This window comes from Poecile atricapillus, chromosome 17 (assembly GCF_030490865.1).
Source record: "Poecile atricapillus isolate bPoeAtr1 chromosome 17, bPoeAtr1.hap1, whole genome shotgun sequence".
In the NCBI taxonomy this organism is placed as follows: Eukaryota; Metazoa; Chordata; class Aves; order Passeriformes; family Paridae; genus Poecile; species Poecile atricapillus.
In genome coordinates this window covers 5844663-5855279 of record NC_081265.1, presented here as the reverse complement: position 1 = coordinate 5855279, position 10617 = coordinate 5844663, and the positions used below count along the sequence as shown (strand labels likewise).

The window sequence follows — 10617 nt, the reverse complement described above, 5'->3', positions numbered from 1 at the left end:
ATATTCCACCAGCAATCTGGTATAAAAACAGATCTCGCCAAGGACTGGGACTATGTTTGACCTCTGGCACTTTGCAGAAGAGGCTTTTTCAGTGTGACAAAACCTTCACCTGGGGAGCCTGAGCTTCATTGTGGTGACTGGGCACAAGGAATTCAGGTGTTAGCAGGGATCTGTGCTGGCAGCTGAGCCCCAGCCCGGTGCCTGACAGCAGGTCGGGAGCTCCCTCTGGTGTGCTCAGTCCCTGTGCTCCAAGCGCCTCCATGAGCTGAGAGCAGCAAGCCCAGGGCACTCTGGGGACAGTTCCCACTGGACTGACGGTGACACGGGCAGCTGATGTCCCTTGCTGCAGCCCCAGGACAGGTGGAGACTGTGCCTGGTCCCCAGCTCCAGGCACAGGGACCCAGCCCAGGCCTGCCCCAGCAGCCGCACGGACACTGCGCAGCCTGCTCAGGCTCTGAACTCTGAGACAAAAGATAAATTCCTTTGGCAGCTGCAGTTTCCAAAGAAACTGGGGGGAAGGAGGGTGGAAGGCAAAGAAACAGGAAAATTCAGACCAGTTTGGTACGTTCTGTTTGCCTGTTACATCTCATACTTTAGTTTATTCATCTAATCCACAGCATCTGCACTTCTCGTGGCCTACCAGAGTAGAACTGTTCCTCAAATTCAAGTGACTAAATACTAAAATCAGATAAAATCCAGCTCTTAAATACTTTTCAATTTCTTTATTTGAGAATTTCACAGCAAAGTAATCAAATCCTGACTTTTAACTAACTGTGATTTTTTTTTTTCAGTAAACTACATGGGTAAAAACAAGTTACAGTGAAAAAAAAAATACATTGCATAGGAACATCAAGATTGGCTATCAGCCCAGAGAACCCTGGGTATTTCACTAGTTTCTTTTTACACAGGTAACTATAGGTTCAAGATGCAGGTTTTCTCAGTTATGTAGGTCAAAGGAAAATAAAATTACACTTTTTGTGCTTTTAAAAGGGGAAATTAAAGCAGCATTGAAGAAATGTCAACACAGTAACAAAAATAGTATATTAAATTGCACATGTCAATTGCTCATGTATGTACTCACAGACAACACTAAAAGGGATTTTGGTTGAGAGTATATATTTATTATTTGAATAATTACTGTCACTTTTATTTTCAACCTGAGAAACAGGGAAAAGTGTAAACAGGGATTAAGAAATCACAGGTAATAAGTCACTTGATAGAATTTAAACTTGACATAGTTTTGTGCTTCTATAGATTTAAACCCTTCCGGGGTTTTTTTTCCCTCTAAGTAAGATAGGACTTAATAAACATGATCTAAAAAGAGAACACTGATGGTAATGGACTCAGTACAAATATTAAATGGGCTTCATGGCAGGTTCTTTAGCTCAACTACCTCTGCTATTTTATAGCAAACAAATTATTACAACAGCTTAAAGTAAGCCTTTCCCTGAGAGCTGCTAACTCTGCAGTATTTCATTACCTTTTTGTAAGGAAGTGTTGCATTAACAGATAGTTCTACCAATACTTCCTGTGCATTGAGCTACTTTTATACCAGACTCACTGTTCATAGATTAATTAGAAGCTGTGAATGTGCATAACCACTTCAGTTTATTTCATGGTTAACAAAATAGATTTTTTCACATCATTAGCCCTTTTAGATACTGTTTTTCAAACCCAATTGTAAAACAAAAGATAAAAATATTCCTTAATTAGTACATAAGTTCTGATGCCTTCTTGTTATACCCACTCTGTTCAGAAAGTGTTGGGACTCTGAAAAGTAAGTTTTTGTCGCTTACTGTTAGAACAAGCTCCAGTTCTTGGAAATCCTGTAGCCTTGCAACATCCTTGTCCTTTAAACAAATACAATAAGGAGTTAGGTGATAGTGTCTGTTAATTTTGCAGAGGTATGTTAAAATAATAACACAAGGTATGTATTTATTCATAACTATGAATGGTTTTTTACAGTGAACTGGAAAGCAAATATCCTGCTGCACCTTGTATTTACTCTGGGGTCTTATTCAGCTATGCCATTATAATTCTATTTTTAGAGGGAATGCAACACTGACAGTGACTGCAAGTGATTAGTGGGATTACACTTGTCAAGATCTACTGCATGCCAACCAAATCCTTTTTTTCTACCCTTGCTAATTCTTGGAAGCTGATGAATTGATGCTTGTGCCTACCCAAGGAGGTACTGGATGTGGCTGGCTTCCTTCAGAGCTACCCAGCAAGGCCAGCTCTGAGCCCCTGCAGCAGTGCTCTGCTGCCAACAGCAGTACACAGTCAGATTTGTGCCACTGCAGGAACAGTAGGGGTCCTGAAGTCCTACCAGAGAGCCTGAAGTGATTAGAGGTGAAAATAAAAAGTTCTTTCAACAGTAACCAAAGTTGGAAAGTGACAGAATTGCTCATGTCTTTTTTTTTCTCCACTTCTTGACTAACACAAAGACATCCTGTAGTCAGTGAAGATGCAGCAGAGTGAAGTCTGTTAATCTATTTCTAATCAGATTTTCCCCGCAAACAATGCTCTACAAAGATTTCAGGATGAAAGAAATGTCAGTGGTGAGTTGGTAAAACAGGTCAGCAGGTCCCTTCTCTGCTGGCTGCAGGGTAAATGTCACTGAAGGAAGGACAGTTATGTTCAGAGTAACCCTGAAAAACACCTCTGTGCAAGGACTGCAGCCAGGCCTTGCTCAACTCACAGGGTTTGGTTGAGCTCTGCAGGCTTTGTAAATGCTGCTGGCAGCTCACAGTGGTGTTATGCTGTAATGAATTTTACAACAGAGTCATAAGATAAGGTATTAACTGGGTCCAGCACCAAATGATTATGAAAGGAGGTGATCAAGAAAATTGAGAATCTTTTTACTTAAGAAATCCCAAACAAGTTCTGAGTGTTACAAGTTGAGCAGAGATTTTTCATTTTTGGTTTGTTTTTTTTTTTTTTTTCCAACATGGACCTATGCAAGTGACCAACAAATTATTCCTTTATAACAGTAACCTAAAAATCTCTTCTATAAGTTGCTGCACTTCAAAAGGTAGAGCTCTTACCTTTCTTAACATTGTATTTGGTAATTTTCTGATCTTCTGGACATGCTCAGGGTTCACACCCAGCTCACGGCAACTCACTCGGAGCAGCTCCTTGTAGGTCAGTTCTTGTCTGTCCAGTTCAATTTCAATGAAGTCATTTTCTCTAAGATTAGGGGTTTTTATTCTCACTTTAAGCACCAGTTCTATTAGAAATAAAAAGTCACATTAATAGGCAGAGGTATAAAGGAACTGGAAACAATGCCTTTATAACAACTTCCAGGTATTTCTATGTTCTATTAACCTCATTTGTGTCATTGGTAAGAATACATGAATCCTCAGAAAGCAAAACTTGGAATTCTATGACCACAGTTTTAATTAGATTGATTTCATCAAACTATATGAAAAAATCATAGCAAATCTAATGCAATATATGTGTGCATGTCTGAACCACTGTATGAATACTTTTAATTGATTTAAGCTGATCTACCAGCAGCTTACACCAGTTACCAATTTCCTGAGCAAACCAAGATTGCTTTATTGGTATTTCTTGCTCTCAGTTACTTCCCATTGCTACCCCATGGTATCACAATGCCTTTTACTTGAAGAATGAAAGAATGGTAACTGGAATTCCAGGTTTCCCTCTCTGGGTAGGCAAAGTTTCCCTGCAGAACAGGCAGATCCTAGAACAGCTCAGTGCAGACTGAGCCATGTGAGTTTCTCTTGAGCACACTGGCTGCTTGCTCATGATCTGTATTTGCAGCTTGGACTATGCTATTTAGAGAATTAGATTACCTGGGTGTCTGTATGCTTTTATAGCAATTGAGACAGCAAATGTTTACATCAATATTTTAATAACAGTTCCAGCAGAAACAGGGTATCTGCCTACTTCATTCCCTTCAAATGTTTCCTGAATGCCAAAGCATGGCAATCTGAAAGTCTCTGGACACATGTGATTAGTCTGCATTGCCCAGGGTGACAGAAGATCCACACAAACCACAAGAGATTTTTGGAGTTACCTTGCACGTTGGGTGGAAAAGCTCCCGTGAAGAAAACAGGCTGAAAGGCTGGCACAGGCCCCATGCAGGAGCTGTTCCCTTGCTGGGGTAGGAATTGGTTGGATCCTGCTGGTGAAGAGGGGCTTCTCCCCCAGGACACTGAGCCCTGGTAAACAGGAGCTCTCTGGAGGAGAGGATTTGGGTGTGATGGCCCAGCAGACCCTCGAGGCAGGGGTGGGATGTCCCCATTAGGAGGCACCTCAGGAGCACTGTTCCCGGGCTGCAATGGTCCTTGTGCTCGTCTGTAGGTGTCAGAGTCAGCTACAGATGGAGAGATGGTGTCTTGTGCTTCCAGGTGTGAGAGATTCCCATTCAGGGCAAGATCTGGAACGCTGGTACTTGAGGTGTAAACATATGGGAAAGGTGGGTTAGCCAGGTAATTGGGGACGATTGGCAGATCTGAATCTTGCTTCAAGTCTGGGAGTTCATCTTCCACTGTAAAACAAACCAAACAACATTCTCCAAGACCGATTTTGGGTTTCTTTTTTTTTCTTTTTCTTTTTTTTTCCTTTTCCCCTATTTTTTACAGAAGGGAATGCAATGTTAAAAGCATCATGGGTTAGAAGATGCATCAGGAAGCACTGTGTCTTTTTTTCCTGTTGGAGTCAGAGGCACAGAGTGTGTGCCCTTGTCTCTGATACCTGGCTCTGACATCCAAGAAAGCACTGAATTTCATTTAACACCATGAAAACAACTGTTAAATAGAAAAACTGAAAATCTAAGTGTGTAAATTAGAGAGTTTTCTTAAGTCATTGGGTGAGAGGGTTGAAGTTTAAGGTTTGAGCTAGTTATAAAATAAGAGGCAAGATGGAGGAATTAAGGCATTGTCTCTTTTCCTTCTTCTTTCCTCTTCATCTTCTTTTTCTAGAGATTTTTGGGTAGTAGTAAGTGATTGGATAGAGAATGCCGCAGTGCAGCACACAAATGGTGGGTCATTGGGTCAGTAAGAAAAATAATTTACTTGGCATTTGTTAATTGGTTAAATAGATATATAAAAAACCTTGAAGAAGATCTTTGTTAGCCATTTTGCACCTTTCTTAGTGCACATAACTCCTTGTACCCTGTATCCATGTAATGTAGATAAAAGAAGAATAAACAACCAAGTCCAAACAAGAGAAAACTGCCTCTCTCTCATCAATCTTCAGTCCAAGGGGGAAAAAGAGCCCAATTGCAAATGTCCCATCAGGACATTTTCCTACAGTAAACAGAATGCTCAGGTGTTGCCATACAAACATAAAAGCTGAGTCTCATTCTAATAATTCTGAGAGTGCTAATTCCTTCTATACACTGCAGTACTTCTGTTTTGGCTTGTTTTAATCTGTAGCAGCACATGGTATGGTAACATGATCTCTGGTGGAATAATGCTGTCATCTTCATAATATATCAGGCAACAAAAAACAAAGGGTCGTATGTTGTTTGCTATCAGGACAGAGGATAAAGGGAAGAGAACATGCAGTACTGGGAAAGCTGCAGCATTACCCATTCAACAGCTGGGAGAGACAACAATGAAAACAAAACCAGACATAGGAGTACCAAGGAGAGACAAGAGGTTGTTAATCGACCACATTTCAAATTACTTATCACCTCCAGCAGCAAAACCTGCTCTGGTCCAGCGATAGAGATGCTCTACCTGTTAATGTCCTTTAATGAGCTGTTTATCTGGGCTGCTAATTTTTGATTTATCCAACACACAAATTGGAAAATTAGGTGTTGCTCATACAAGGGCTTCCTACAAATTTGAGAGATTTCTCTCCTGCTGTTCTTCTGAAAACTGGAAGCTGCATTTACTTAGCAGATAGCATTCCTAAAAATACAGTTTTTCTGAATTTCCAGTGTTTAGAAAAAAAGTTTGACTAGCTGGGTATGGAATTTATTGGTATTCCCCTTTACTAAAAACTTTGTTTTCTTACCATGTAAACACTCTAGAAAGTAAGTCCTAATAGTAAAATCTAAACACGAGTGTCTTCACATGCAAAACAAAGATTGGAGCACACATGCTTTCAACAGCCTTTTACTAATCTTTGATGATTATATGGCACAGCCACTACAGGTTACCTCCCAACATCTTCCTGATCTCTCTCTTGGATGTTAACTGTGCTGGCCTCTCCCCTTTCTTCGTCAGGATGTCCTTGTCAGCCCCAGCATGCAGCAGATAAGCCACAACCGCGGCGTGGTTCCGCTTACAGGCCCAGTGCAAACAGGTCCTGCAGGTGGAAAACAAGAACACTGTGTCAAATCCTGAGTTATGGTACATTAATCTCCACTCCTTCTTGCTGCCCATGAGAAGAACACCCTCTGCACATGTAAAGTGGGTTTGATTTGCAAATTTCCTTGGAAATTCACCCTGGATTGGGAGTCTGCAATGGCACCTGCTGATGGCATTTTCTCTTTGCTCCAATGCTCTTTACTGCAGTAGCATTTTTAAAGTTCAGCATCTTTTCAATTTATCATTTCTTAGGCTACAGCTTTTAGGCTACTGGAAAAATATGAAAGTAAGGTTTGTGTATGATATTTTAATCTTTGAAAGAATTAATGTACTTAGAATACTTGTGTTTGTGTGTATATGCGATCTATTACCGGTATCTCCCTAGGATGCTGTATGTACTCTTTAATTAATGCTGCCAGCACAAGTACTTGCACTTTCTGGCAAGTAAATTATGTTTAAAATATTGTAAGCAGTTTCTAAGAACAGTTCTTTGCCCAGTTGCCATTTGCTGCATCAGTAATTACTCAGCTTAGATCTGCAGACAACAAATTTTCTGCAATCTGTAAGTGATGCACACAATTAATCCCTCTTCTCTATTTTTAAATTATTGTTTGCAGTTGCTGGCTAGAGAAACATATTAAGGAAACATCCTGAAAGTTTCTTAGTCCTCATATCTTATTTAGTGTGTGTATTAAGGACTTATAGACTCACACGTAACTTGTTATAAAGTTGTACCATTCTTTCCTATCCCAGGTTCCAGTGGTGTTTGACCTTTCTCTAGCTTTTATATTTTATTTTAATTCTCTAGCTCCAGCTGAAGGAAATTCTTAAGAAAAATGAACATGCTCAACCCTTCTCCAAGTTTGTTCATTTATTTTTTAAGAATTATATAAAATAAAGCAGAGATAAATAAACTTAGAAAGGAAAAAACTTTCATTTGAAAGTCCCGCTCAAAAAGCTTTTTCCACTTCAGATGGTTTGGTTTGGTTTGGTTTGGTTTGGTTTGGTTTGGTTTGGTTTGGTGGGAATTTTTTTAGTGAAAGAGACTGCAAAGTCAGAGAGACAGGGTGGTATTTGCATTGAGCACAAAATTTACTGTTTAAAAAAGTTTAGTTTTTAGAGAAGATGTGTAAGGCTCAAGAGCACAGCCTCATTTTGGGATTCATTCTGGCAATTCCACATGGCCTGTGAAGAGAGGAACCATATCACAGACCTGATATGTACCAAAATATAAGTACTTGACATCTCTAAGCATCACATATACTAAAAAGCTCACTGCAAAAATTTTAAGTGTACAGACTTAAACAATAATGAAGATCCATTTATTGCCATGGCTAAAAATTACCAGATCATTATTTTTGAAAATATTTAATTTCATTACAAGATTTATTTAATAAATTCCAGTTTTAGACACAAACTCATTCTGATGACAGGTTGCTTTTCATCTCACTAAGATAATTCAGTGTCCTGTGAATCAGTTACTTTAAATTTTTACAAGCTTTAATTTTAATTTATAGCTCAAGTGTTCCACACTTCTCAAAACTGTTGTTTAGAAGTCTTGCTCCTTTCCTAATTTTATTTTTCCTATTTTTAATTATAATGTCATAGAATCCTAGAATGGTTTGAGTTGTAAGGGACCTTAAAGTTCATCTCATTCCACCCCCTACCAGGGGCAGGGACACTTTCCACTATCCCAGGTTGCTCCAAGTCCTGTCCAACCCAGCCTCGAACATTTCCAGGGAAGAAGAAGCCAATTTCTCTGTGCAGCCTGTGCCAGGGACTCACCATCCTCACAGGAAGAATTTCTTCCTTACATCTAACCTAAGTCTCTCCTCTTTTAATTTCAAACTTTCCCCCTTGTCTTGTAACTATCTGTGTAAAAAGTTGTTCCCCCTTTTTTTATAAGTTTATAATTTTAAGCACAAAACAGCACAGTAAATACAGGCTGAATTGAACCTGTGGGAAACAGTCTCCAAAAATGCCTGAGCATTCCCTGTAAAATCCTCCTTCAAATAAAATTATGTGTGTGTTTATGTCTACAGTGTTACTTGTACAAGTGTCTATTACAGACCAACCTTTGCTTTAGTGTCCTCAGGTGGATCTGAACGAGATGCCAAATCCCAAGTGTTTCTATACATCACTGGAACAAGTTCCCTGCTTGAAAGTCATTTTCTAACTTGAGTTAATAATAAATATTTCTGCTTAGGCAAGAGCACATAAAACCGGGGTTCGTGTTCTGACAGATCACGCTGTCTCAGGCTGGAAAAAGAAAAATCAAAACCAACACTACAAAGTAAGTCCACAGTGACCTGGAGAAGGGGCAAACAGGAGAGAGGTGGAGTGGGGAATGTGTTTGTGACCCCGGTTATCCTCTCTGGAATAGGGACAGCTCCATAACGGAGTATTCGGAGGCAAATCCACCTTTTCCTTCTCCTCAATTAAAACCACGACACCCTGCCTCGCTCGCCGTTCACCTGCGGAGCGAATCGGCGGCAGCCTCCGCACGGAGCCGAGCTCGCCGAGAGGCCCTGGGCTCGGGGGGTGCCCTTACCATCCGTTGACTTCATTCTGGGAGTTGAGGCCGACCCCCAGCTCCACGAGCCGCCGCACCTCCTCCGCATCGCCGAGCGCCGCCGCCTCCCGCAGCCGCTCCTGCCGCTCCCGCTCCGCCATCTCCCCGCAGCTCCCGCCGGGCTCCCGCATCGCCTCCCGCATCGCCTCCCGCATCGCCTCCCACACTGCCTTCCACACCGCCTCCCACACCGCCTCCACACCGCCTCCCACACCGCCTCCACACCGCCTCCGCACCCCCGGCCGCTCCCAGCTCCGCGCTCCGGCCTGGGGGACACTATTGCCGGTGACAACCCGGCCCCGACAGCCGGTTCCGGGGCGCGGCCGCTGCCCGGCTACGGGCCGGACGGGGAAGGCCCGGGTAGGTGTTGTTTAATAGACATAGAAAAGCATCGTTCACCCTGTCTCCTGCTCCGCTGATTGTTTTTGCGGGCTCTGGGTTTGTCATAGAGTGAATTATGGAATCATTGAGTGTTAAGTGTTGGGAGGGACTACGGATGCTAAATATGAGCAAAAGCAGGGAGCACAGTTCCTGTGGAAAGGCAGGCCGCAGAGCTCTCTCAGTCTCGCTTGAGAAAGTGGCCTGAGAAATCATGAGGAATTTTTTTAAAACAATCCTCAGACATAGAAGACAGCCTTGCAGGTGCTGTTTGACAGTTTCTTGTTTTCTTGCAGAAGAAGGTGGAGGGGTGGTGTACTCCACTGTCCAGTGATGGTGATGTGTTAATTCACTAATCAATAAGAGTTTTACCTTTCTGTACTTTCACATATCTGCCTATAAAAGAAGATCTGAGGTAATAAACCTCACCCTCCTGATCAACTCACAACAGAGTCTGTGTTGTGCTTCTCACTGTTCCCAGTAAAGCAACAAGGGACCTTAAAGATCATCTCGTTCCAGTCCTTTGTCATGGGCAGGGACACTTTCCACTAGACTGGGTTATTTAGAAGCCACATCCAGCCTGGCACTGGACACTTCCAGGGGTGGGCCATATTTCTAGCTCACTGAGTGTCTGTGGTAATTTAATTAATATTAATTTTATCCAGTGGTTTTACTCAAGGAAAGAAGAACTTTATGATAACCACTGTTATGCAAAAACCTGCTGCTAAAGAGGCTAAATAGAGGGATTCAGAAAAAATGGGTTTGCCTGGTAACTGCATGAGGAGGTAGTGAAGAGATTTTTAAGATTATGATGATTTGTGTTGGGAAGGAACATAACACTCATCCAGTTCCAACCCCCTGCCATGGGCAGGGACACCTTCCACTAGACAGGCTGCTCCAATCCCCATCCTGCCTGGCCTTGAACACTTCCAAGGATGGGGCATCCTCTTATCCTGCATAGGAAACTCTCCATCATCTTTGTGTGTTCTCAGCAGAATCAACTAATCCCTAAAAAACCTAACTAAAATAAAGATCACTGTCTGCAAAGCAATTGGAAAGATTATAGGTAATTCCTGCCACTTGCATGGATTGGTTTGAAAAGCTGTTTTTTGTCCTCGTGGATTTGTCCTAAACCAAGTTCAAAATAATAATTTCAAACTCTACTCAAACTTTTGTATTCCAGCTTGCTCTGTGCAGCAACTGCACCATGCCAAGGAATTCTGCAGTAGTTGGGCTTCAGTGTAACTCCTGTTTGCTTCCTTTATGCAATCAGAGCATTACAAAGAAACTGAAACAGCCCAGTTCTGCTCCAGTTCCCAATACTAGCACTCCACTTTCCTTCCCATCCCCAAACCCAGACTGCAGGATATTGACTGAAAA

General features: G+C 41.8%; 1 protein-coding gene across 1 annotated transcript; it reads right to left on the bottom strand.

Annotated features, from left to right (window-relative positions):
- Positions 1–1591: 1591 nt before the first annotated feature.
- On the bottom strand, positions 1592–9083 carry ANKRD40 (ankyrin repeat domain 40). Its single transcript, XM_058852027.1, has 5 exons — positions 8839–9083; positions 6137–6285; positions 4043–4516; positions 3048–3229; positions 1592–1850 (listed from the first exon to the last, which is right to left on the bottom strand). The coding sequence occupies exons 1-5, from the start codon at positions 9012–9014 to the stop codon at positions 1710–1712; spliced, it is 1122 nt and encodes a 373-aa protein (XP_058708010.1). The 5' UTR covers positions 9015–9083; the 3' UTR covers positions 1592–1709.
- Positions 9084–10617: the final 1534 nt, after the last annotated feature.

Bases quoted from the DNA above. Each gene is read 5' to 3' on its own strand.
- ANKRD40 (XM_058852027.1), bottom strand. From the start codon at position 9,014: ATGCGGGAGGCGATGCGGGAGGCGATGCGGGAGCCCGGCGGGAGCTGC. The intron at 3,230-4,042 runs GTAACTCCAAAA...TATTTCTAATAG, and splicing joins TTTTCCACCCAACGTGCAAG to AACTGGTGCTTAAAGTGAGA. The intron at 1,851-3,047 runs GTAAGAGCTCTA...ATTTGTTTAAAG, and splicing joins CAAATACAATGTTAAGAAAG to GACAAGGATGTTGCAAGGCT.